General features: G+C 43.3%; 2 protein-coding genes across 3 annotated transcripts in view; one reads left to right on the top strand and one right to left on the bottom strand.

The window, feature by feature from the left end:
* Positions 1 to 1,577: 1,577 nt before the first annotated feature.
* ANKRD40 (ankyrin repeat domain 40) lies at positions 1,578 to 8,316 on the top strand. The gene is made up of 5 exons (XM_064675983.1): positions 1,578 to 1,829; positions 3,346 to 3,494; positions 4,504 to 4,977; positions 5,833 to 6,014; positions 7,142 to 8,316. The coding sequence occupies exons 1-5, from the start codon at positions 1,687 to 1,689 to the stop codon at positions 7,280 to 7,282; spliced, it is 1,089 nt and encodes a 362-aa protein (XP_064532053.1). The 5' UTR covers positions 1,578 to 1,686; the 3' UTR covers positions 7,283 to 8,316.
* Positions 8,317 to 9,735: 1,419 nt separating this feature from the next.
* Positions 9,736 to 25,972, bottom strand: part of ABCC3 (ATP binding cassette subfamily C member 3) — a 47,522-nt gene continuing 31,285 nt past the window's right edge. The window contains exons 15-31 of one of the 2 annotated variants that reach the window (XM_064675970.1): positions 25,431 to 25,497; positions 24,370 to 24,496; positions 23,853 to 24,029; positions 22,846 to 23,013; positions 21,944 to 22,127; positions 20,917 to 21,022; positions 20,083 to 20,236; positions 18,519 to 18,726; positions 17,488 to 17,798; positions 16,565 to 16,764; positions 16,335 to 16,461; positions 15,305 to 15,406; positions 14,181 to 14,327; positions 13,095 to 13,253; positions 12,552 to 12,718; positions 11,360 to 11,554; positions 9,736 to 10,718 (exon numbers count right to left, since the gene is read on the bottom strand). In XM_064675970.1, the coding sequence (XP_064532040.1) occupies positions 10,610 to 10,718; positions 11,360 to 11,554; positions 12,552 to 12,718; positions 13,095 to 13,253; positions 14,181 to 14,327; positions 15,305 to 15,406; positions 16,335 to 16,461; positions 16,565 to 16,764; positions 17,488 to 17,798; positions 18,519 to 18,726; positions 20,083 to 20,236; positions 20,917 to 21,022; positions 21,944 to 22,127; positions 22,846 to 23,013; positions 23,853 to 24,029; positions 24,370 to 24,496; positions 25,431 to 25,497 (2,708 nt within the window). In that variant the 3' untranslated portion in view covers positions 9,736 to 10,609. Of the gene's footprint in view, positions 10,719 to 11,359; positions 11,555 to 12,551; positions 12,719 to 13,094; positions 13,254 to 14,180; positions 14,328 to 15,304; positions 15,407 to 16,334; positions 16,462 to 16,564; positions 16,765 to 17,487; positions 17,799 to 18,518; positions 18,727 to 20,082; positions 20,237 to 20,916; positions 21,023 to 21,943; positions 22,128 to 22,845; positions 23,014 to 23,852; positions 24,030 to 24,369; positions 24,513 to 25,430; positions 25,498 to 25,972 lie in introns of those variants that run through there. The other variant, XM_064675971.1, reaches the window with a different exon arrangement.

Here is a 25,972-nt window from a genome sequence, read left to right as displayed (position 1 = left end):
GTGTCCTTCATATTTAATGTAAATCTTTCTGTTTGACCTTGGAACCAGTTTTGGCCCATTTTGTTGTTTTCCTTTTTTAGATGTGATTTTGTACCTCATATGTACTGAATTTCACATAGCAATTTTCAACTATTTTCCAATTTCTCAACATCGATTTGAACCACTTAAGTGGATGAAATTAATTAAATTTTAATTAAATAATATTTTTTAAGAGCTTGAAGCCTGTATTCATGCAGATCCTGTAAAACCTACAGGACTCACAGCAGCCTTTTTCAGCATCACTGAGGGCTTCGTGCAAGCACCAGTGTTACCTGAGGAGTTACCTTTCAGAAATCTCTCCATCACAAACTTTTTTCAAGCTTTGCAATTTTGTAATGATTGAACAACCCACTGGAACTGTTGGAAGAGTGTAATTGAAATCAACACCACACAACTGGCATGAATTTTCAGTCAATATCCCACAGTCTGGGTTTGGGGGCGGGAGGGAAGGCGGGTGTTTGTGTCAGAAATTGGGGCAGAACTGGGCTGTTTCAGCTTCTTTCTATTGCTCCGATGGCATTGAGAAAACAAACAGGTACCCTGGAGCCCAACTGCTGCAGAGTTCCCTGGCATGTCAGTGTGGCTGCACAGAGCAGGCTGGAATGGAAAAGTCTGACTGAAGTTCAAAATAATTATTTTGACTTTTAATAGTTGTGAAATTTTTACCAACTGTTCTGTAACTTGATTTAGGACATATCCACAACGACCAAACCCAGCTTTTCAAACCAAGCAATGCAAATGGCAGGACTTACCTATAATCTTTCCAACTGATTTGCAGGCAGCTGTAGATTTTTATTTTAATTTTGGGGGGCAGGGGGTTGGGGATTAATTGATTCTGCTGAGAATGCACAAAGATGGTGAGAATTTCCTAAGCAGAACAACAGGACGCTCCTGTGGAAGTGTCCATGGCCAGGCTGGACGGGGCTTGGAGCAACCTGGTCTAGTGAGAGGTGTCCTTGTCCATGGCAGGGGGTTGGGATGAGATGATCTTTAAGGTCCCTCCCAACCCAAGGTCCCTCCCAACCCAAATCCTCATAATCTTAAAAATCTCTTCAGTACCTCCTTTCATGGCAGTCAGCAGATAAACCCAATTTTTCCGAATCCCTCTACTTACCCTCTTTAGCAGCAGGCTAGTGCAGAACAGTGGCCATCATAACATTGTTTCCTTAACCCGGGTAAAACCACTGGATTAACTGAATCTTACTTAAATTACCAGAGATACTCAATGAGCTAGAAATACATCAAATCCCTGAAAGTACTCAAAGCCAGGTTGGATGGGGCTTGGAGCAACCTGACCTAGTGGAAGGTGTCCCTGCATATGGGGAGGGGGGAAGGTGGAACGAGATGATCTTTAAGGTCCCTTCCAACTCAAACCATTCTACGATTCCACGACTCATTCTATTAACGTTAATCATTCTATTAACGATTACAGAACAACAAGCAGGGCAGGAGACACCCTCTATTGTGCCTTTGTACGTTAAACAATATTAAATGACTGCGGGAGCGCCCCGTCCCGCCGGGCAGCGGCAGCGGCCGCGCCCCGCCCGCCCTGCGCTGCGCCGGAACCGGCTGTCGGGGCCGGGTTGTCACCGGCAATAGGTTCCCCCATCGCGGGGGTGTGGGCCGAGGGTCCCGGCGCCGGCGGGGATGCGGGAGGCGGGCGCGGAGCTGGCGGAGCGGGAGCGGCAGGAGCGGCTGCGGGAGGCGGCGGCGCTGGGGGACGCGGAGGAGGTGCGGCGGCTCGTGGAGCTGGGGGTCGGCCTCAACTCCCAGAACGAAGTCAACGGATGGTAAGGGCCGCCCTTCCCCGGCCCCCCCCGGCGCTCCCGCGGGTTCGCTCCTCACGTGGGGTGCCAACTGAGAAGGAAATAAAAGGTCGATCCGCCGCGGAACACTCTGTGGAGCGATCCCTGTTCCGGAGGTGCGGCTGATAACCGGGGTCTCAAACAGGGGTCCCCATCCACCTCCTGCGCCTTTCGCTGCTTCTCGGGGTCGCTGTGCACTTACTTTGTATTGATGGCTTTGGGTTTTTTTCTCCTTCTCCAGGTCACTGTGTACTTACTTTGTACTTATAGTGGTGGGTTAGATTTTTTTTTCCCAGCCTGAGACAGCAGAGGCTGTCAGAACACAAACCTCGGCTTTACGTGTTCATGTCTAACTAGAAATATTTATTATTGACTCTAAACCAAGTTTGAAAATGGCTTTCCCTTTCAAGCAGGGACCCTGCAGGCTGTTTCAGGGGATGTATACAAACGCTTTGGTTTTGACATCTCATTCACACCCACCTGAGGACACTAAAGCCAAGGCTGTTCTGTAATAGACACGCAAACCACAGCAAAACAAAAAACCCAGAGTGGAAAAGGCTTTTTGGGGCCGGACTTTCAACTAAAACATTTTCTTCGTCTAAGTTTATTTATCTCTCTTCTAATTCTTAAAAAAATAAATAAACTTGGAGAAGGGTTGAGTGTGTTCATTTTTCTGAAGTTTTCTTCAGCTGGAGCTAAAGAATTAAAACATAAAAACTGGAAAAAGGTCAAACACCTCTAGAAGCTGGGGTAGGAAAGGATGGTCTGACTGTATAGCAAGTTACATGTGTGAGTTTAAGTCCCCAATAATAAGTTTAGTAGCTTTTAAATAAGTTTAGTAGCTTTTAAGATGTTTCCTTACTATGTCTCTCTAGTCAGTGACTGCAAATAATATTTAAAAAACATAGAAAAACATAGTTCTGTGCATCAGTTACAGATTGCAGAAAACTGGAGTTGTCTGCAGATCAAAGCTGGGGAATTGCTGGTGCAGCAAATAACAACTGGGCAAAGAACTGTGCTGAGAAACTATAGAATATTTTAAGCATTATTTACTTGTCAAAAGTGCAAGTCCTTGTGCTGACAGCATTAATTAAAGAGTACAAATAGCATCCTAGGGAAGTATCCCTAATAGATTATGTATACATACACGGACAAGTATTTTAAGTACAGATGATTTTTTCAAAGATTAAGGTAGCATGCACAAGATTTCTTTTTTATATTTAATTTTCCAGCAAAGTTTATAGCCTAAGAAAGGAGAGATTGAAATGATCCTGAACTTTAAAAACACTACTTTGGTAATTGGTATCAAGAGCATTAGAGCGAGGGGAAATGACATCAGTAAGAGCCATTGCAGGCTCTGAATCCAGTGTACATTTCCAAGGAAGTTTGCAATTCAAACCTATTTTGCTGGACATGCATTAGATCTTGTTCTTCTCAAAGGCAGCAAGAATGAGTGGAAACGAATCTGCTTTGACACAGAGTTAATGTTTTCCACGTGCAGGACATGTTTGCACTGGGCCTGTAAGCGGAACCACGCGGCCGTGGTGGCTTATCTGCTGCACGCAGGAGCAGACAAGGACATCCTGACCAAGAAAGGAGAGAGGCCAGCCCAGTTAACATCCAAGAGAGAGATCAAGGAGATGCTGGGAGGTAACCTAGTCACTGTGCCATGTGACCATCAAAGACTAGTAAAGGGCTGTTTAAGCATGTGTGCTCCAGTCTTTGTTTTGCATGCAAAGAGACTGTGTTTGGATTTCAGTACTAACTTTACTTGATTTCTAGTGTTTACTTGGTAAGAAAACAAAGTTTAAGAAAAGAGGATTACCAACAAATTCCATACCCAGCTAGCCAAACTTTTTTCTAAACACTGACAAATTAGAAAAACTGTTATTTTGAAGAATGCCATGCAGCAGACAGATACAGCTTCCTGTTTTTAAATAGGCAATGGAAGAAAAAATCTCTCGAATTTGTAGGAAGCCCTTATATGATCAACACCTAATTTTCCTGATGTTCTGTGTTGAATAAATTGAAAATTAGCAGCTTATTAAAGGACATTGGTAGAGCATCTTTATCTAGTTTGTAACTGCTGGAGCAGAGTAGGATTTGCTGCTGGAGGTGACAAGTAATTTGAAATGTGGTCGATTAACAACCTCTCCCCTCCCCTTTGTACTCCCAGGTCTGGTTTTGTTTTCATTGTTGTCTCCCAGCTGTTGAATGGGTAATGCTGCAGCTCTCCCAGTACTGCATGTTCCCTTCCCTTTATCCCCTGCCTTAATATCGACCCTTTGTTTTTTGTTGCCTGATGCATTATGAAAATGACACCACCAGAGACTGTGTTACAACACACTGCTATGGATTTAAACAAACCAAAACAGAAGTACTGCCGCATTTAGAAGGAATTAGTACCCCTAGAATCACTAGAATCAGACTCAGCTTTTGTGTTCACTGTGTGGCAACACCTGAGCACGGTACTGTTTACTGTGGAAAAAAAAGGTGCAGGTCTTCCTGATACATTTTTTAAACCTGGGATGCTTTTAACACTCCACTCCCTCCCTATAACAATAATAATAATAAAAAAGAAATAAAGCAGTGCAATAGCAATAATTCTTTTTCCCCCCCAAGATAAGTCTCGGAGAATGTTGTTTTGTTTGTTTTACAGTGGAAGACGATGAACTCCCGGACCTAAAGCAAGATTCAGACCTGCCAATCATCCCCAATTACCTGGCTAACCCACCTTTCCCTTATGTTTATAACACCACGGGCAGCAGCATTCCAGATCCCACTGTGAATGGGAATGTCTCCCATTCTGAGCCGCACGATGCCGACTCTCTGTCCGTGCCTGACGCGGAGCTTTATAGACGTGCGCCGTCACAGCACGGGAACGCTGCTCCCGAGGGGGCTCCCAATGGGGACATGCCACCCCTGCCCCGAGGGCCTGCTGGGCCACCACGCTCACATCCTGTCCTCCAGAGAACTCCTGTTTACCAGGGGCCGTTGTCGTGGAGCAGAGGCCCCCCTTCGCCGGCAGGATCCAACCAGTCCGTACCCCAGCAAGAGAACGGCTCCTGCGTGGGGCCTGTGCCAGCCTTCCAGCCCGTGTTCTTCACAGGAGCTTTTCCACTCAATATGCAAGGTAACAGCAAAAGTCTCCTCTCACTTCATCTGAGATCTTCTGTCACCTTGGGCAGTGCAGACTAATCAGGGTCACACGTATTCGCAGCACTTCCAGAGATTTTCAGGTTCCCGTGCTTAGACATTCATGAAATATTTGTAGAGAATGAAAGATGCAGGTATCCTGTTTCTGCTGGAACTGGTATTAAAATATTGATGAAAACATTTGCTGTTTGTCTCAATTGTCATAAAAGCATACAGGCCCCAGGGTAATCTAATTCTCTAAATAGCATAGTCCAGGCTGCAAATACAAAACGTGAGTATGCAGCTGGTGAGCTCAAGAGAACATCACATGGCTCAGTCTGCACCCAGGTCTTGAGCTGAATTGTTCTGGGATCTGCCAGTTCTGCAGGGAAGCTTTGCCTGCCTAGAGAGGGAAATCTGCAATTCCAGTTTCTGTTCAGAATGCAATGCTTGAAATAAAAGGTGTTCTGATGCCATGGGTTGGCAATTAGAATTGAACTGATGACCAAAAGAGTAAATAAAAGCAATCTTGGATTGCTCAGGAAACTGATAATCAAGTATAATCTGCTGTTAAGTTAGCTTAAATCCAGTGAGGTGAGTATTCATGCAAAGGCTCAGACATCCACACACACACTGCATTAGATTTGTAATGATTTTTTTCATGTAGGTTGATGAAAGTCAATGTAATGAAAACTCTGCTCATACAATTCCAGTTTTTGCTTTCCAAGTATTCACATGTTGTTACAAATGACACAAACAAGGTTAATAGAATACAGAAGTATTCAAAAGTTAGTCTATAGTTTTGAATTCCTTTATACATCTGCCTATTAATATGCCTTTCTATTTCTAATAGAACTGGTGCTTAAAGTTAGAATACAAAACCCTAATCTTAGAGAAAATGACTTCATTGAAATTGAACTGGACAGACAAGAACTGACCTACAAGGAACTGCTCCGAGTGAGTTGCCATGAGCTGGGGGTGAACCCCGAGCACGTACAGAAGATCAGAAAATTACCAAATACAATGTTAAGAAAGGTAAGAACTCTACATTTTGAAGTGCATTAACTTATAAAAAACATTTTTAGATTACTGTTATAAAGGGATAATTTTTGGGTCACCTGCGTAGGCCTACGTTGGAAAAAAAAAAACCAAAATGAAAAACCTTCCTTCAACTTCCAACACTGAGCAGTTGTTTTGGTTTTCTGTTAAGTAAAAAGGTTCTCCAGTTTCTTTTCATAACCATTTGGTTAGGCTCACCTGATTTTGTGAGCTGCCATCAGCATTTAAAAGGCCTGCAGAACTCAGCCGAGCTCTTCAAGTTCATCACGGCCTGGCTGGAGTCCTTGCACAAACAGAGAGATGTTTCAGAATTACTCAGTGCAGGTCTCTGAACAGAACTGTCCTTACTTCAATGGACGTTTACCCCTGCAGCAAACACAAAAGGCACCTGCTGACCTGTTTTACCAACTCACCACTGACCTCTCTTTCACTCGAAATCCTTGCAGAGCATTGTTGGCGTCACTCGTGGGCCAAATCTGATTAGGAGTAATAGACTTCACCCTGCTGCATCTTCACTGACTATAGGATGACTTATTCTGTGTTAGTCAAGAAGTGGAGGGAAAAGAAAAAGACACAAGGAATTCTGTCACTTGCCAACTTCAGTTACTGTTGAAAAGAGTTTTTATATCCAGCTCTAATCACTTCAGGACACTTACTGTTCCTTGAGGTGACAAAAACCCAGTTCTGTGTCATGCTGTTGGCAGCAGAGCAGGGCTGTGGGGGGCCCAGAGCTGGCCTTAGTGGGCTGCTCTGGAGGAAGCTACCTTCTTTGGTAGATGCAAGTATCAATTCATGAGCTTCTAAGAATTATCAAGCAGGAAAAAAAAGAGGAGTTGGGTGGCATGCAGTAGGTCTTGACAAGTGCAATTCCTCTAATCATTTGCACTCACCATCAGTGTTGCATTCCTTCTAAAAATAGACTTAAGTGAGTAGCTGAATAGGATCCCAAAATAAATATAAGATGCAACAGGATGTCTGCTTTCCAGCTTACTGTAAAGAATTGTCGTATTTATAGATACATGTGTTAGTATGAGATAGTTTTAACTTACCTCTGCAAAATTAACAGACAGTATCACCTAACTACTTATTTTATTTATTTAAAGGACAAAGATGTTGCAAGGCTACAGGATTTCCAAGAATTGGAGCTTGTTCTAACAGTAAGCGACAAAAACTTACTTTTCAGAGTCCCAACACTTTCTGAACAGAGTGGTTATAACAAGAAGGCATCAGAACTTACATACTAATTGTTCAAGGAATAAAACAAAATATTTGTATCTCTCATTTTAAAATTAAGTTTGAAATACAATATCTATAAGGGCTAATGATGTGAAAAAAATCTATTTTGTTAACCTGGAAATAAATTAAAGTGGTTATGCACAATTACAGCTTCTAGTTAATCTAAGAGCAGTGAGTCTGATATGAAAGTAGCTCAATGCAAAGGAAGTATTGGCAGAACTATCTGTTAATGCAACACTTTTCCTTACAAAAAGATAATCTTCAAACACTGCAGAGTTAGCAGCTCTCAGGGAAAGGCTTACCTTAAGCTGTTCTAATAATTTGATTGCTATAAAATAGCAGAGGTACTCAAGCTGAAGAACCTGCCACGAAGCCCATTTAGTGTTTGTACTGAGTCCATTACCATTAATGTTCCCTTTTTAGATTGTGTATATTAAGTCATATCTTACTTAGAAGGAAAAAAACAGAAGGGTTTAAATGTGTGGAAGAAGCACAAAACTATGTCTCGTTTGAATACTACCAAGTGACTTATTACCTGTGATTTCTTAATCCCTGTTTACACTTTTCCCCATTTCTCAGGTTAAAAATAAAAGTGATAGTAATTATCCAAATAATAAATATGCTCTCAACCAAAATCCCTTTTATTGTTGTCTGTCAGTATATAGCATTGACATGTGCAATTTAAAATCCTATTCTTCTTACTGTATTGACATTTCTCCAATGCTGCTTTAATATCCCCTTTTAAAAGCACAAAATTGTAATTTTATTTTCCTTTTGCCTCTGCATTCCTGAGAAAGATTGCATCTTGAACCTATAAAGTTGCCTGTGTAAAAAGAAACTAGTGAAATGCCCAGTGATTTCTGGGCTGATATTAAATCTTCCTGTGTTCCTATGCAATGTATTTTATTTTTTTTTCCCTATGACTTGTGTTTACCCATGTTGTTTACTGAAAAAAAAAAAAAAAAACTAAACCCACAGTTACTTAAAATTCAGAATTTGACTAATTTGCTGTGACATTCTGGAATAAAGAAATTGAAAAGTATTTAAGAGCTGGATTTTATCTGATTTTTTTTTTTTTAGGATTTTAGTATTTAGGTTTTTTTTAGGATTTTAGTATTTAGTCTCTCCACTTGCATTTGATGAAGAGTTCTCTTGTAGCTTAAGTGAAAAGTGGGTGCTGTGGGTTAGATGAGCAAACTAAAGTATGAGATGTAACAGGCAAACAGAACGCACCAAACTGGACTGAATTTTCCTGTTTCTTCGTCTTCCCCTTCCCCCCTCCCCCAGTTTCTTTGGAAACTGCAGCAACCAAAGGAATTTATCTTTTGTCTAAGAGTTCAGAGCTGTGCAGTGTCTGTACCTGCCCGACAGCCGAGGTGTGCTGAGCTGGGAGCCTCCCAGACGAGCCGGGGGCATCGCCAAGGCCAGCGCTGCACCCGGAGCTCCGACTGCTCCGGGTGACTCCCCCTGACTGGGGCTGGGCACCCACCTCAGCCTCGGCCCCTTTCTCGGAGCAAAGGAGAGCAGTGACCTGTATCACAGCCATACCTGGGGAACTCACCCGCCCCGGGCCGTGCTCGCTGCTCTGTGCGCAGGGAGCGGCTCCTGCAGCAGGGACTGAGCACACAAGAGGGAGCCCGCTCCCAGCCTGCCGTCCGCGGGATGGCCGCTGCTCACCCGCAGCACAGATCGGTGCAAACACCCCAATTTCCTCTGTGCCAGTCCACTCGGCTGAAGTTCAGTCTCCTGAGGTGAATATAAATAATTTTGTCGCATCGAAACAGCCTCTTCTGCAAAAGTGCCGGAGGTCAAACAGCCCGAGGCATTGGCAATATATGATTTTTATATCAGATTTCTGGTGGAATATTAACTTCTGTAGAATGGAATAACAAAATCATCGTTCCTTGCATCACCCTGGCTGTTGCTTTCTCCCTGGCACACAGCACAGGATGGGTCAGGCACGGTCTGAGCACCAGCTGAATCCAGGAGGGTACCAGGGTTAACCAGCCAGAGCCACCAGAGGAAAGCTCGGCTGTTGGGTCAATGATCTTGCACAAATGCTGACCCCTATCTATGCATTCCCAGGAATATTTTTGTGTCTTATGCAGTTTATACACCGAAGACACTATTAGCACTCCTAACAATCCCATCAGTGTATAACCACTACATTCTGTGTGTGATAAATAATTCATTGCTTTGTCCTCTGCTATATGAAATGTTAATGCCTAATGAATGCTTGGCTGCAGATTCATGTTTCTATTTAAGAAGCATAATTTGTAAGGATTAATAAATTATTATTTTTGTCTTCCCAAAGTTTTTCTGCGCTCGACTCCTGGTAAAATTTTTTCTTGCCAATGGGTTTGTGGAGTGCTTGGTGTAGGAAGAAAACAACTAAAGCAAAAGAGGTTCTAGCAGCAAATACTGTTTGAACAGAGGACTCCTTTCATCTGAGGAGGCCTGGTTATCAGTAATAAAATAGATATTTATTACTGTAAAACAAATCACACATTATTTCAGGTGATTAAGGAGTTGAACAAGATAAACTAAATACACACCAGCTCAGCATGCACGTTCAGCTAAAGTGGAGACTTAATCATGGTGACTCCATACCTAAGAGAGATACAGCAAAATTCTAGTACTTCTGTGCCAATCATGTCCCTGTAGGCTTGTGTGGAGCCTACTGAATTGGAAAAAATTGTGTGGTTAATGATTTATATGAAGCCATTTGTAGGTTTAGTTTTAAATACATGTTACTTCTTATGCTGAAGAGGAATTTTATAATGCTGAACTTGCCCTGGGCAGGCATCCCAAAGGTCCTGGGATAGCTCACAGCCTGGAAGCTGCAACATTCAACTCCCTTGCCCTGGGGAAATATTGAAAGGAATAGCTTGGAACCACTCAGAGGTTACACATCATTTCACTATTATTCAGCTGAGTCACGACTTAACCGGGCCTGTTTTCCACTTCAAACCCAATGAATCCTTATGCAGAAAACACACAAACCAGGTGTATTTTGTACCATTAATATAATTTACTAATTACAAACCTGAATGCAGTACTTATTGCCCTGCAGTACATACATTTTCTTGGCAGAATGTTTGGCCTTCTTTGGGAAAAAAAATCATATAATAAAATACTTTATGTATATAGAAAATATTTAAAAATATAAAATTCACTTTCTGGTCCTTGTAATTGTAAAATACTTTGTTCACATATCACAAGTTGAGTCTACTACAAAAACTGTTTTGTAAAATTACAGTACATTCACAAGTCACTTTTGTGGCAAGTCAGTAAGATTAAAAAAACACCAAACCAAAACCCAAGGGGTCTTCTCTTCATGCCAGTCCAGCATCTTTGGCCATACTGTAGAAAATGCCCTTTGCTGCTATAAGGTTTGCAGGTGTGTCAAATTCAGCTATGGTTCCATTGTCTAGAACAAGAACCCTGTGAAAAACAAAATAGGAGGCGGGGGGGGGAAGATGTGTCAGAGAATTCCTCACAAGAAATGTGATACCTGTTTTTATCACAAAGCAAACTGCTCTAATCTTTACCTCACCTTTGTTTTCCTCAATTATTTTCACACAGACGATAAACATTCTCCCTGAGCTGCTGTTAGGCTAAAAAAGGTAGAGGGCAGTCACTATCTCCTGGGTCAATAAGAGGGGAAAAAGTGTCATGCTAGTAGTTCTGGAAAATACAGTTCCAGAGAGCCAAGGAGATAAAAGCTCATGAAGTATACTAATATATTTTCAAGTAATTAATATGACATGCTGTTAGTGAAAAAGTTACAGCAGCTGCTGGTTTAACAAGGCTGCATAAGCTTCCTGACAGTGCCAGGAGTGCAGCTGGGCAGTGTCACCTGCACAGCTCTGGTTACTGAATATAGAACCTGTTTCTTACGCCAACAGAGCCAAAGTCAGGACTGGATATTCTGGGATTATATGGCTTAGACATCACTGCTTACATACTGCCCAGCAAGAGCATCAGTGTGCCTATCTAGGGACAAACCCAACCCCTTCAGGTGCTGCCTCACATCCCCAGCAAACCCACGAGCCTCCCCCCCACGCACCACGGAGAGACTGTACCTCGTGTAATCCATGATTGTGTTCAGCCTGTGTGCGATGGTCAGCACCGTGCAGTCCTCAAACTGGGTCCGGATCGTCATCTGGATGAGATCGTCCGTCTCCAGGTCGATGGCGGCCGTCGCCTCGTCCAGGATCAGGATCCTGGTCTTGCGCAGGAGGGCCCTGGCCAGGCACACGAGCTGCCTCTGGCCCACGCTGCAAACACACACAGGCTTTCACCAGCGAGGCCCCACAGCTCACAATCACCCGTGCTGGAGCAGGTCACCCACTGGGTGAACTTACCAAAAAACCCCAGAATGTTTAGCAAGCAGCCTCGCTAAATACACACAGGTTGCAGCATGCCAGCACTGACTGATATGTTACTGCCTGACCCAGTGCTGGCAGAGCCACCAAACCTCCCTTTTATCATCATGACAAAAGCCAGGGCAACTAATGATGACAATGCTTCTGCCCAAGCTCTCAGAAACACTCACAGTTCTAACAACATTGTGAGTTGTTTAGAAAAAAAAAAAAAAAAGAAAAATGCTAATAAAAAGGAAAAAAAAATTTATGAGGCTGCAAATCCTTTCTACCATAAAAAAAATAATATATGTATATATGTGGGCAGCCAGACTTCCTCCTCTGCCACAAACACAGCCTAGGCTTAGTCTTTGTCTGAGTGTCTGCAGGATGAGGAAGGAGCTGAACATTCATCACAGGCATAATCTGGTGACACCACAGCCTCGGAAGCCAATGAAGCATATCAAAACATGGCATTTTTATCATCCCCAGTCACGTCTTCATGGGTCTTCCAAATAATAAGGGAAAATAAACATTGCTAAAGTGTCAGGCAGAGGACTCTTATTCAGCACAACAGTTGTGTATGTTATCAGGGCATTTCCCTTCCTACCAAACTGTGTTACAGGACTGCCTGTCCCTACTATCTTGTCATCCTGAAACTTCTTTCTTTACTGATAAGATGGGATTTTAGTTTGGGAAAAATCCTTCCTGGAAGCAAAGAAGAATCAGATCGTTTGTGGCAGAGGCAGAACAGGAGGCAAATGTTTGAACCTTAGAGGCTTCCTTGGAAAAGGAATAGGGGGCTAAACCATTTCAGACACACCAGACCACAGTGTCAGCCTGTGCTCAGGTGTCTCACACTGCCACAGCTGAAGGAGAGCTCACTGTGTGTCCTAGTCCAAGCATTCCTTACCTGAGGTTCTCTCCACCTTCTGAGCACTCATAGTCCAGCATGGATGGCTGACTGCTGACAAACCTCTTCAAATGAGACAGTTCAAGGGCTTTCCATATTTCCTCATCCGAATACTTGTTAAATGGGTCCAGGTTCATCCTCAATGTTCCAGAAAAGAGAACAGGATCCTGGATATAAAGCCAGTTCTCATTAGACAAGTGCTTTAGCTGTTTTAATACTATGTTTTAGATACTATGAGTTACTTTTGAGGTCTCCATTGCATTGCAGGGAGGCCACCTCCTAACCCCATCCACTCTGACAATACATTACATTATACACACTTCAAGTTCCAACTGTAAAGATGGTTTATCCTAAATCCTGTTTTATCACCCAGCATCAGCCTATAAGGTGGGGGAGAAAGAACCACTTAAAGTATAAACAGTTTGTTTTTCTGAAACAATTTTCTAAGTGTAACAAAGCATTTTCCTCTGTGGATAAACCATTATTTACGGTTTGTTAAGCTGTTAGAGATCCTTCCTTTCCTGTGACACCCAGAAACAGTACCTGAGGAATAATTGTTAGCCTCGATCGAAGGTCATGGAGACCAATTTCTGAAATTTTCACGCCATCAATTTTAATTTCCCCTTTTACAGCTTCCAGGATCCTAAAGAGACAGAGCGTCATGGAGGACTTCCCTGCTCCGGTTCTGCCAACAATTCCAATCTACAACAAATTGCAGGTTTAACAACAAAGCATATGGTTAAGAAGAAAACAACACCCAGCAAAAAAGCCCCAAAACAAACCCCCAAGATTCCTTGAAGAGGTTTGACACAATATCTGAATCTAAGAAATCCTTCACTAGTAATCCTGGGAATACACTGTAAAGTACTTATGGTCATTCCTGTAATTGGAATAATATTCCATATAAATATGTACAGGCCTAGAGCCATTCTGTGTAACTTTGGGTGATTAGCTGGAGTGCACATGGTAGGAGTCCAGTCACTCAAGGACAAGAAATAAAGACTTTTGGGTCATACTTCGTGGTAAGTATGTGTATCTCCATGCCAGAAGGATGCTGTCATCCTGTCTGCCTAGTATAAGGATAATTCTCTTCTCTTTTAATAGCAGCCTGTTCAGGGGAGGACTTTCCCATGCTAATTGCTCTGTCACCAGCAGGCAAACCCCAGAACTTTCCAATGAAGCATGAAGAAATGAATCTCTCAGAAGAAAGACCATTTCCTGATTAAGAAAGCAAAGAATGTCATTTCCTTGCATGCCAAAAAATTCACGGGGAAAGTCAGAGAGCAGAAGAAACTGGAATTCCTTCTCCCATCTGCACTGCTTCAGAAAAGTGTTCTTGTCACTGAATTTTTGTCACTTGCACTGGTACTTCCTACACAGTGTATGGGAAGCCTGTTGCCAAATGAACTTGGAAAGTCCAGAAAGTCCCATGCAATTGGTGCTACTGCTTCCAGCCTGCAGGATGCTGGCACAAGGACAGCACAGTTGTCACTGCTGCTCCTGCATTGCCAGCTGGAGGAGGTCTCCACCCCTGAGGTCAGTGTGCTTGTAGACCCTCTCCTCTACTCCACGGTTGTCACTGGAGGCTCAGAACAAAGTTCTAGCAAAGACATCCAGCTGGTAACTCACCTTTTCCCCGCCATGGACTTGGAGGTTTATACCCTTCAGCACCAGATCCAGGCCCTTCCTGTACCTCACTGAGTAATTCACAAACTCCAGCTCTCCCTTGGATGGCCAGTCTTCTGGGGGGCTCTTGCCTTCAATGATCCAGGGAGCCTAAGGAAAACACAAGTCAGAAATGTCTCATAAAGGTTTAAGAAAAAAAAAATTCAAACCCAGGTACAAACATTTCAACTGATAAGTCAAATATCCATTATCAAATAGATTTATAATAATGCAGGAAAAACATGGGTTCCAAGTATCTACCCATTTGTCTTTGATGTGAAGTTTACAAGAAAAAAAGTCTGAGCACAAAGGGCTGGATCCTCAATGGATATAATTTTTTCCTATTAACTTTAATAGAACACTGCTGGTTTCCTGCCAGCTTGAGCTCTGGTTTATAACATTTATCATGCACCTTGTCTAGCTTCCTTCTAGCTTCCAGATTAAACACTTGATCTCCAGAACCACACACTGCAGCTCTCCTCAGGTCCTCCATTTCCTAGTTCTTAGTATGTACACAGGGCTAACAAACCCCAGTGTGTCCAGAGAGCAGCAGCTTTCCTGGCATAGCTCCATCTGCCACCTTCAAAAGCCTTTGGCAACAAAGGTAGATGATTGGATGCTTTTCCTGGATTAGCAGTACAGTGTTCCTAGAGATGTTCTTCTCTCATGGGAGGTGAGGACTGATTAAGTTGATTAAATAGAAATACTATTGAAAACACGTGTGAGGCCTGATAATTGTACTGGAGCTGTGCTCACTAGCAGGATCACAGCACCAATCATGCAGGTAAGACTATGCATCAAACACTTCAGACCCAAAGGGACCAAGATTCTGATGTGAAACTTATCTCCTGTGCTAGCCACTCACAGCAGCAGAAAATGAGATGCTAAGCACAGGCTGCATGACAGCAATAATAATTTGGAGCTGTGATAGCATAAATTACAGTTCAGAGCGTGACATTTGTTCAGGTTAAATGATAACTCTCAGAGCAGGAACTGTCTCTCAGGAGTCTGAAGAAAGACCACATAAATGTGCGCATTAAAATTTCACCATGGCTGTTGCTGAGTACACTTGACCCTTGGCAGCTGACCTCTGTTTCAGTTTCTGAATACTCTTTTATTCTTTCCACAGCCACAATGTTAGTTTCAAGTTCAGAAGTCATTCGGACCATCCAATTCAGAGACAAGGTCACCTTGGAGAAGACAAGGAATAAAATATCACCCCCAGAGGAACAACAGATATACTACTAATAATAACAACAGCAACAACAACAACCACAACAATAATAATAGCAACAGCAGACACTGCTATTAAGATGTTTCTGGGAAATGGCATGGAAGGCTATAGAATACACAGTTTTGGGTTACACCCATCCAGTGATGAACTGGTCCCAGTTGTTCTAACTAGGACAGACGTGGATTCACATTCATATTACAAATGAAATAATTGCCTTTGTATTGGTGTTAATACAGTTACTACTGGGACAAGGAGTCTACAGATTATCAGGTACTCGTGAAGAAGCACATGCCTCCCACAATGATTTAATACATGGCTCTCTCAAAAAAAGTTGGTTGGAAGTCATTCCCCAAATCATGGGTCTCACTGGGAAACTCCCAGCAGCAATCCTGCACACTCATGGTATCTAAAATTCTTCTGGCAAGAGTGAGGCCATTAAGTCTGCTGAACTGTCCACAGCTTGGGTCAGTACAGTTTACCTTTTCTAATTATGAATCCTACTGATCTGCCTGTGATTGCCTGGACACACCAATATGCTACATAGCAGGAATGATGCAGGACATGTTAAACCCATGCTTCCCAAATGACCTGTTCTTGGTGGGTGCAACTGACACTTTCTGAGCTTCCTGTGTGTCACTGCTGGGGATACTGGGGTGCAGAACAGCACTGATGCTCTCTAAGTGCCCTGAAAGCCTACTGCATGTGAGCTTGCTGATCATCTGCCAGCCTTCACTGTAACTCTCTAGTTTCCAGACATCCCACAACTCATTTTTATTATTTCCTTATTAACTTCAGCGTCAACAAGCACTTAAATTATTGCTAATATATCCAAATCATCTACAAAAATGCAAACCCACCAATGAGCAGAAAGCTGTAACATGTACCTGTAGCGCATAAGACACTGACAGTCCCACCAGGCCAGCATTCAGGCTGTTTCTACCAATCACAGCAAAAAGGGCAGCAAAAAGGACAATGCAGTTCCCCACGAACTCAACTCGAATGCCCAGCCACCTGGGGAGAAGGCAGATGTAAGCACAGTGGCAAAGGGTTGCCTGGACCAGTTTTGCAAACACGGGATTATCTAAGTGGAAACAAGAAGTGATGTGCCTGTTACCTGTTTGATACTATCCCAGGGTAGTAACTCTTCTGATTTTCATCCACCTTCAGATCACTGATGTCTACAAAGGCCTTCACTCTCCTGTAGGCTCTGATGACACTGGCCCCTGACACTGTCTCTGAGAAGTGGGAGTAGATGGGAGATCTGCTCACAGACTCCAGGCGCTTCAGCTGGCGGGAGGTGGCGACGTAGAATCGCTGCCATTTTTCAGAGAAAATTGAAGGGTACGTGAAATACTGTCTCTTTTAATTAACAGTGAAGAATTTCTTAGGTTAAGGATTTAAAGGAGATTGTTACTAATGCACTTCAACCCTCTGTCTTCTATAATTAAGAAGAATTTCAAGAAAGCTATCTTTGTTTCTTTCCACAACAGAGCACTGGGTAACTGCAATTTCTGTAGACTGTAAGCTGAATTTATTTATGTCCCTTTAAATTTAGCTAATATAACCTAACAAAATGGATCCATCTGTAGAAGCCTTATTTTCCAAGGAAACAAAATGTGCATTTGCACCTCCATTATCACGTCTCTATTCACAGTCTATAAAATACGCTTCATTTTTGCTCAGAAATCAATACAATCATTGCTTTCTATTTTTGACGTTCTACCTCCTCACCACCTTAAAAACTTGTCAGTATGTCAAATATATTCACACTTTAATATACTGATACGCATTGCAGCTCTGTCTCTAGCAGTAGGCTTACTTTTTAATACTTAAAAGCTAGAAAAGGTTATGCCTATTTATTTCATGACCACACAGGACATTTCTTTTTCTGAGAGAAGTAAAATAATGTTTTGTTTACATAAACATGTAGCTCCTCCAGATATTTCAATTTTCCCCCAAATTAATGTTGTTTTTACTAACAAAAAAAAAAAGGGATGGAATAAGGTTACAATGGTAGTCAGATATTTTTCCAGTTACCTGAACAAAGAAGTACAGAATTGCCAGTGGGACTATAACCACGGCGAAGAGCGGAGTACTCGCTATAATGACAATCATGGTCGATACGGAGGTGAAGAACGTCCCGAGGAACATCAGGATGGTTGGGGGGATGACCTCATCGATCACGTAGATGTCCTTGGAGAAGCGGTTGATGATGCGGCCGGTCGGGGTGGTGTCGTAGAAGGACTGTGGGGTGTGAAATTTGTTCTCCAGCAGCGCAGCGTGGAGCGTCCGGGCGGCGTTGATGCCTCCCATGGCCAGCGTGAAGGAGCAGATCAGCACTAGGAGCCCTGGTGGGTGAGGAGGAGACGTGTTAATCCATGAACATGATGTTCCCGATTCACAGCTCCTTGATTCTTGGCTGTTACTGTTGAGCTTGAAGCTTTTTTTGCTTTACTGTATTCCCTGTCCACCCTTCTCTTACCGTGCACATCAGCACTACGGCATTGCTGCCTAAGGCACAGGAACAAATCCTGCAGGATTTCACCATCCTGTCTATGTAAAACAGGCACACAACCATCCTCCCTCTGCTTTCCACAAGCCTTCATAAACTCCTAATACTACAACTACACCAAATATTTTCATGTTTTCTCTCCAACTTACCTCTCTAAAGCTTCCATGTCACCTGTTCAAACCCCTCTGAGGGCTTCACAACAAAATTAAGCACTGGGCTGAGCTCAGACTTTGCAGAGCCAGGTTATACTACCTCCCTTGCTTAGGATAGGACCTTAAAGATGATCTAGTTCCAACCTCCCTGCCATGGGCAGGGACACCTTCCACTAGACAGGTTGCTCCAAGTCCCATCCAACCTGGCCTTGAATGCTTCCAGGGATGGGGCAGCCACAGCTTCTTTGGGCAACCTGTGCCAGGGCCTCCCCAACCTCACAGTAAATGATTTCTTCCTAATATCTGATATAAATCTATTCTCCTTTTGGACTACTGGCAACTGGTGCCGTGGCTTTTCTGCCTAATTCCTCTTCCCTAACCATCATGATTTTATCTGCTCTCACCTTGCAAGAGGCCCAAGGCAGCATAGACTCCGATTCTCATGGCTGTGTTGTGCTGAGTCCCATTTACCACCGGCTCGTTGGTCCAGTCACTGAGCCACACGTTGGCCCCGATGGAAGCAGCATTTTGACAGCAATATAGGAAACATATTGCTAAGGAAAGGACAGGGCTGACAGCCTTCATGTATTGCCAGAACACTGATAGCTTCACCTGCAAAATCACACACCAAAAGCTGGTTTGTACAGCTCACACAAGCAGGAGTTTAGAGAGAATCAGGAGGAAAAAAAGGTTCTTTGTCAGGGGAACTGCTGAGTTCAAAACTGCCCAAGCTTTAACACACCACAGAGAACAGTTCATCTGCCTGAGCTCCACGTCAGGGGCGATGACTTTGAGAATAAGCCAGAAACTTCTCTGAAATACTCTTCTCCTCCTTGTTGAGGAACTGTATTTCATTAGTTTCGTGGGGTTTTAGTTTTTAAGACTATGCCAGAGGGGGGAAGAAAAGGGAAAGAAAAGAGGCTGATCAAATAGCAGCAAAGGATGGGTAACAAGAACAGAAGCCAAGTTTTTCACGCAAAAGAAGCAACTTGGCAGGCTATCGTGCTCAGGACTACTTCAAATGGCCTATTTCAGGAAAAGTGCTGAATATGCCTCCATTCTGTGTCTTCACAGCAACTTAAATGAGGTACCAAATGCTGGTGCACCCCAGCAGGAATATAAACAGATGATGCTTGTGGCAAAGAGTAAGGGTGCTGTCTCAAAGGTAGTGCAAAAAGGCAGAGAAGCCAAAAGAGATAGATTCAGGAAAAAACTCAGGCTTTAAAAAAAAGTATAAGAAGGAATAATTTAAAAAAAAAAGTGTTGTTGATTAGGGACTTTGAAAGCTAAAACAATCCACAGAAAAAATTAATTACATATCTGTGCCGTGGACCAGTAGATCAGACTAAACAGGACACACTGAGCCATCTGAAGTGGAGGGAAGGGGCTTTCTTTAAGCAAACCTCCTTGTTCCTCTTCCTTCTGCTGCTCCTTTATGTCCCTTTCTTTTACTTTTGTGTTCCCATCTTCTCTTTTTCCCTGTCCCCATTTCAATCCCTGGCCCTGCTCAGGAGGAATACAGCCCCTTTGTACCCATAAGCACAAAATGCTCTCGGATGGGGGTGGCAGGTATTTAGGCAGAGCAGACCCTCTGGCACCCAGCAGGCAGCTGGCTCGTGTAACCCACCGCTGCAGCTGGACCCAGCAGCAGCCAAACAGTTTAAAAACCAACAGTGCTGAAAGCTCTGCAAGGCAAAGGCAGGGATGGTATCAAGTGACTGTGAAGGGAGCTGGAAAGGATTTTTTCTTTTTTTCTTTTTTTTCCCCTAAGTATATAGCTCTTGCTGGGTGCCAAAACCTCTGCCAAAATCCTAAATCTGAATGATCGGTGGCCACCAGATTAAGGCCTAAAGCCTGCAGTTGTGATTTAGACAACACATTTAGCAGAACTGGACCAAATGTTAAAATAAAAATGATTTTTTTTTCAAACAGAAATGTAGCAAAAGGGGGGGGGGAATCAAACCATACCGTGCCTGTTTCAGTGGTTTCAGCCTGAATAAGTTTCTCGTTAGCATTTTTTCTTGGCAGAGGAGGCTCTGCTGGCTTCTTCTCACAGACTCTTCGTTTCGTTGACATTTTGTTGGGACATTCTCCTCCCTCAGAAGACACTACACTAAGTTGCCTGGTTAAAACAAAAGAGTCATTAGGAGAAAAAGGGCATATTGAGGCAGTGCTGAGACATGACTGGGATGCAGCGGATTGGACTTATTCCCAGCCCTTCCACTGAGTTCCCATGCCAGCCTCGCTCACAGATGTGGGTGCTTGTACCACCCCTCTGGATGTTCAGTGATGTCAGAAATACAGCATCTAAGAATGGCTGTGTCAGGACCTGGGCTCTTTGGGAAAGGCCTTTAGAGGCTTCATGGCAAGGCAGACATTTCAAGCTAAACCCTGAGCTTCTCTGTTTGCATATCAAAAGCAGCTGGACAGATCTACGGGTATGGTTATAAAAAATTCTAAAGATTTCTAAGATTCCCAAGGGAAAGGTGAAATGCAAAGGGTTTATTTATAACATAACTGGCAGCAGTTTAGTGTTGAGTAGGTAAATACATACAGCAGTGTTACCTGAGAACCAGAGAGCTGCTTAAAGAAATTGGTTCAGTTCAGATTCAAAAGAGGATTGCAGGAATAGATGTTTGATCTCCTTTCACATTTTTTTTTCAAAAGGACACTAAACCAATGTATTTGTAAGAGGAAACTAAGCAAACTGAAGCCCAGATGGAGAAGGAGTATGTGATATAACATCTTTCAGATGTGTTTCACCCCAGACAGAGATTAGAAACACATGAACCTCATGTTTACCTAAGGAACTGTTTGCGGACCTCGTTGGTCACTGGTTCATTATCTGCCAGGTCGGTGTGGATGCTGAGGGTGTCTTCAGCCAGCAGGACTTCTTCCTCCTCCAGCACTGCAAGATAAGATCACACCTCAGATTTTCTGCCCCATAAAGCAGAAAGCACAGGAAAAGGTGGCTATGCAAAGCAAGAGTCATGAAAAACAATACCACAGCAGGAAAATCATAGTGCATAAAATCCCCCCAGTTTTACTTCTGTGCATCGCTTCTCTGAATATAATTGCGAAGATCTTGTGAGGCAGGTTGGCTGCCAAACGCATTTACATCACATTCCTTTAACACATCAGAATGTCAGGCAATAGTGTCAGAGTTGGTTTCAGCTAAATTCACTTATAAAGTGTGTTCTAGGCATGATCTGGGGCAGGGGGAGTCACGTCAGGAGCTCCTGCAAGCCCCTGCTGCTGCTGGAAGATGTCGTGTGTGTTCCCCTCTGCCTGGCTGGAGAGCAGCAGGGCTGCAATCAAAGAGCGTGGGAACACTGTCACACAGGGGAAACATTTACCAAAATGCTTTAATCTTGTACCATTTTGTCAGAATCAAATCAAGCTGAAAAGTAAGCCAAGATTAAAATGTTGTTTGAACTCTGCTACATGAAAAAAAAGAAAACAACCACAGATAAAGAGAAAACACACCAGACTCTGGGTAGCCCCTTTGATAGCAAGGCTGGGGTTTTTTTTGGCTACTTTGTTTTCCTGATGAGTTTGGCCTTGCTAATTGTAAAATAAATTGCCGAGTTTCAAATAATTTCTACCATAAGAGTTGATTTTCTTCTAGGACAAACCACATGGAATTTTGAAAGGAATTTTTGAAAACATTTCTCAATAACATAGACCTGGCCACAGACAATAATTTTCACGGTAGTGCAGAAAGGCAAATGCAAGGTTGTCATGAAGACCCAGGGGGCACTTTACAGAGAAAATATCTGTAATCTTGTTGACAGAAAAAGACATGTTTTAAGAAAAAACAATACTGTACTTGTTGGTTCGTCCTCTTCAATGTTTTCATCCAGTGCATAATTTCGCAGGAATTCTGCAAAGGCCTTGTTTTGTTTCAGAAGGTCTTGGTAAGATCCCATTTCAGAGATTTTGCCATCTACCAGGACAACTATATGGTCTACTTGAGGTAGGAAGCTGATGCCATGAGTCACCAGAATTCGGGTCTGGATAGGGAAAAAACCCACAAATCTTTCAGTTGTCACTGTGGGGACTAACACTACTTAGCAAGCCAAATACTACCAAATTTTTCAGACAGGGAGTGAGTTATTGTATCAAAGATGAAATGCCCGTGGAAATAACACTGTCATCATTAGCCAAATGAGCTCGGAAATATGCACATGAACTCACTATGGTCCTGCTGCTGATACAACCATAGAGGGAATTAAACCAACAGAATTATAATTCCCTCTTTCCATTTTGCTGATTTTCTTTGCAGCCCTTCCCTTTTGAGCTCTGAGATAATCCAAGAAGACCATAACAGGAGCAGAAGGTGCAGCAAAGCGACTGCAGTGTGGTTGCATGTTGCCAAAGGCCTCTGTAACATCAGTATCTGGTACAGCTTCCTCCCCGCACACCTCCGAGTAACAACAAGCAACACTGCCAACCTGTGCAAGTTTCTGCAAATGCCTTGTTTTTGGAGATCTCACAGCAGGGATTTTAAAAGACAGAGCTGGTTTCTGCCTCTGCATGTGCTGACCAGATCATATAATTTCTGGGCATGCATAAGCTCATCACAGTATGACAAAAGGTGTCCCCGTTGCCAGCTACAGACAGAAATTCAGGAACGAGCTGGCACCCAAGCCTCAGTGGTGAAACAGCTTTCCTGTTACCAGTGTTGCCGAGCTTGTGTGCAGTTTTAAGAGGATCTAAATGCCAGCTTACTTTTCCTTTGAGCACCCCATCTGGACCGATGACTTTGTCGAAGATGTGCTTTGCGACGTGCGAGTCCACGGCGGACAGGGGATCATCTAACAGGTAAATGTCAGAGCCGCTGTACACGGCACGGGCCAGGCTCACGCGCTGCCTCTGCCCACCTGACAGGTTGATGCCCTGAAGGGAGAGAGAGGAGAGAGCAAAACACATCACACAACAACAGCTCTGACTTTTCATGGCTCTCACCCAGCCTCAACACTCGGATGCTAAATTGAAACATGAGGCGCTGAAGAGAATAACCCGCCCAGAGACAGGAACACAACGCCTCTAGATCTGTTTGTTCACTGCCAAACTTCCACTCACTCAGCAATCTGGAGACACAGAGAGGCTCTTTTTAATAAGCTCCTGAAGGGAGCTGTTAAAACACAGAACTACATAAAAAGGAAAACCGTCAACCGGGATGTAAAATGTAAATTTCAAAGCAGGGCTGTGGCACCTGGAACATCTTTCACATCTCTCATCCTGCATATAAATCCACATCTCCACCCCATTTCATGAAATCTAGCTCAAACTTAGTGGCCTGTGAAAAAAAGAATATCTCTGTTGTTAATCACAGATGTAACAGTTCCTCATTAAAATGTGTTAAGGGATGATCATATCATTTTTTCACTTGAAGCACAACCATATGTTCCCTCCCTTTTTATTCCTACAGGAGAAGGAAGGTCTTTACTTATTCTGGGCAGATGCACCTTTACAATTGCACAACAATGGAGGGTGCTCTGATCTTCCAGGGCTAGATATGAAATTCTGCATCATAATACAAGCACACGCCTAAAGTTAGGAACAAGTTTAAGTCCAACTGCCTTCCACAGAACTGCCCTGCATGTTTTGGTGCTGATTGCAGCAGGGATGCCATTGACAAGATCAAACCAAAGCAAGTGCTGGCTTTTCAGCATTCTCTCTTTAGCTAGACCAGGAATCACCAAGCAGGTCTGACTTGAAAAGGAAATAATTACCTTCTCTCCTATCTCAGTCTGATCTCCTCCTGGCAGCACTTCCAGGTCAGTTTTTAAAGCACAGGCCTCCAGGGTATTTTGGTATTTTTCCTCATTAGGAGCTTGGCCAAACAAAATGTTATCTTTCAGCGTGGCGTTCTGGATCCAGGCTTGTTGAGGCACATAAGCAACAGAACCCTAGAACAAGGAGGGAGAAAGGAAACCTCTGACTTTAACAAGCAGCAGTTCAAGCTTACAGCTCTGATTGAGATCTGCAGCACATATATGGTTCCTGGTTCACACACATTCACATTATACATATATGTGTGCTAATTGCTAATGTACAGTCGATCAAATAAGGAAGGTAAAGTTCATATAAAACCCAACTGAACAGGTGTGGGTAAAACTCAGACACACAGACAAGCTGCCAGAGGAGCAACCAGAATTCCCTCTGCAGCCTGACGTTCATTCTAAGCAAGGGCAGGCATAAGCAGAACATTTCTATACCGTCATTAAATGGGATTTAAACAATACCAACCTTCACAGCCACTTCTCCTTCCAGCTTTTCCATTTCACCCAGGAGAGCAGACACCAGAGAAGACTTCCCACAGCCAACATGGCCAACAATGGCAACCAAAGCACCACTGGGGACCAACATATTTATACTGTGGAGGAAACAGGCTGGAAATTAATTAAACATTAGTTTACTAAAGGCATCAGGGGTCTTTAAAGCAGGGCTGAAATACACAGTGACAAATCAGCCTGACCTCAGCCTGACTGGATATAGAAAGCATAGCTTGGTCACTGGTCTTGTCCTCCCTTTCTTGTGTACTGTAACCAGAACTGTAGGAGCAAATGGAAACCCAGCATTAATCTATCTTGATTGTTCCTAAAGCAGTAGGATTCGTAACAAGCCTTCTAAGACCCTCTGCTGTGTCCTATCAGTCCACCAGCCAGTCACACTGGGTTCATAAGCAGTTTGAAAGAAGATAATCTTCCAGAAGCATCTTGGTTTTTAATTTTAAAACCAAGAGCAATTGTAAGGAAGTAGTGAGTGAACACATCCCATCTAAAAATGTTCAAACCACTTTAGAACTGTATTACCAGTGCTAGTAAGTAGGGTTCAAACTGACACCAAAAAACCAAGACTTCCCAGTTAAATTCCTTTACTGTTTTCCCCACTATGTTCCTAAAGGTACTGCTTTAGATCCTGGTGAACTAATAAGGAAATGAGTGATGGACAGAGTCTCTTTGCCATCAAAGTGCCTTTCACTAACGAAATCAATATAAATTGCTGTTTGCACAGATCATGATGCATAACATAAGGAAACATATGCTTCCAGGCAAATTTTGTTTGTATTCATTCAAATAGGCAAATGAGCAAAACAAGCACCCCCCCACAGTCTGGAGGCGACCCATCCACCACCACAGGGATGAGTCTGCCACAAGAGATGCACATATGTGATGTGTGGTTTTTACTAGACATCGTTCAAAACAGACCTCCCAGAAGCCAGAAACCAGGTAGATGTTGCATTGCAATTGCACAAAAAAACCCAAACCAAACAAAAAAAAAACAAACAAAAAAACCACACAGCTTACTCTTTCAAAGTTGGCTTAAGCTCCTTTCCCCAGCTGAACGTGGCATTTGTTACACTGATGGCATTGCCTGTGTGACAAAAACACAACAACAGAGGAGGCAGGAAATGTGTTACACAGAACAGCACGACTGAGAGACGGGCAGACAGAGGGATCTTTATTTACGGGTGTTTCACATACACTGCACTTCCCTTTTCTGCTGGCATGGGAAGAACAGTCTCATGCCTGTGGGTCACAAGACAGGCTTGTTCAGAGTGAAAATAACCAACTGCAGCTTAAGCTATAGACTGTGAGTTAACAGACCTACGGAGCTGAAAAGCTGCCCTGCCTCACCCTGCCATGGGGAGGCTGGTCCCAGCATGTGCTCCTCAGCATCCCCCTGCAACTGAGCACAGCTTTGCTTCAGGAACCACTTTCAAGTCACTAGGAGGTCACTGCATGCTGTTGACTTTGATGCATCAGATTAAACTTGACTCTGTGCAGCTTTTTGTTTGCCACACTAACAAGTCATAGATCCGCAGGTTTTCTTTACTTCCTGGTGGGGT

Source organism: Pseudopipra pipra, chromosome 19, assembly GCF_036250125.1.
Source record: "Pseudopipra pipra isolate bDixPip1 chromosome 19, bDixPip1.hap1, whole genome shotgun sequence".
In the NCBI taxonomy this organism is placed as follows: domain Eukaryota; kingdom Metazoa; phylum Chordata; class Aves; order Passeriformes; family Pipridae; genus Pseudopipra; species Pseudopipra pipra.
The sequence above is the reverse complement of the archived record's forward strand: the minus strand, read 5'-3'. Positions and strand labels throughout refer to the sequence as shown.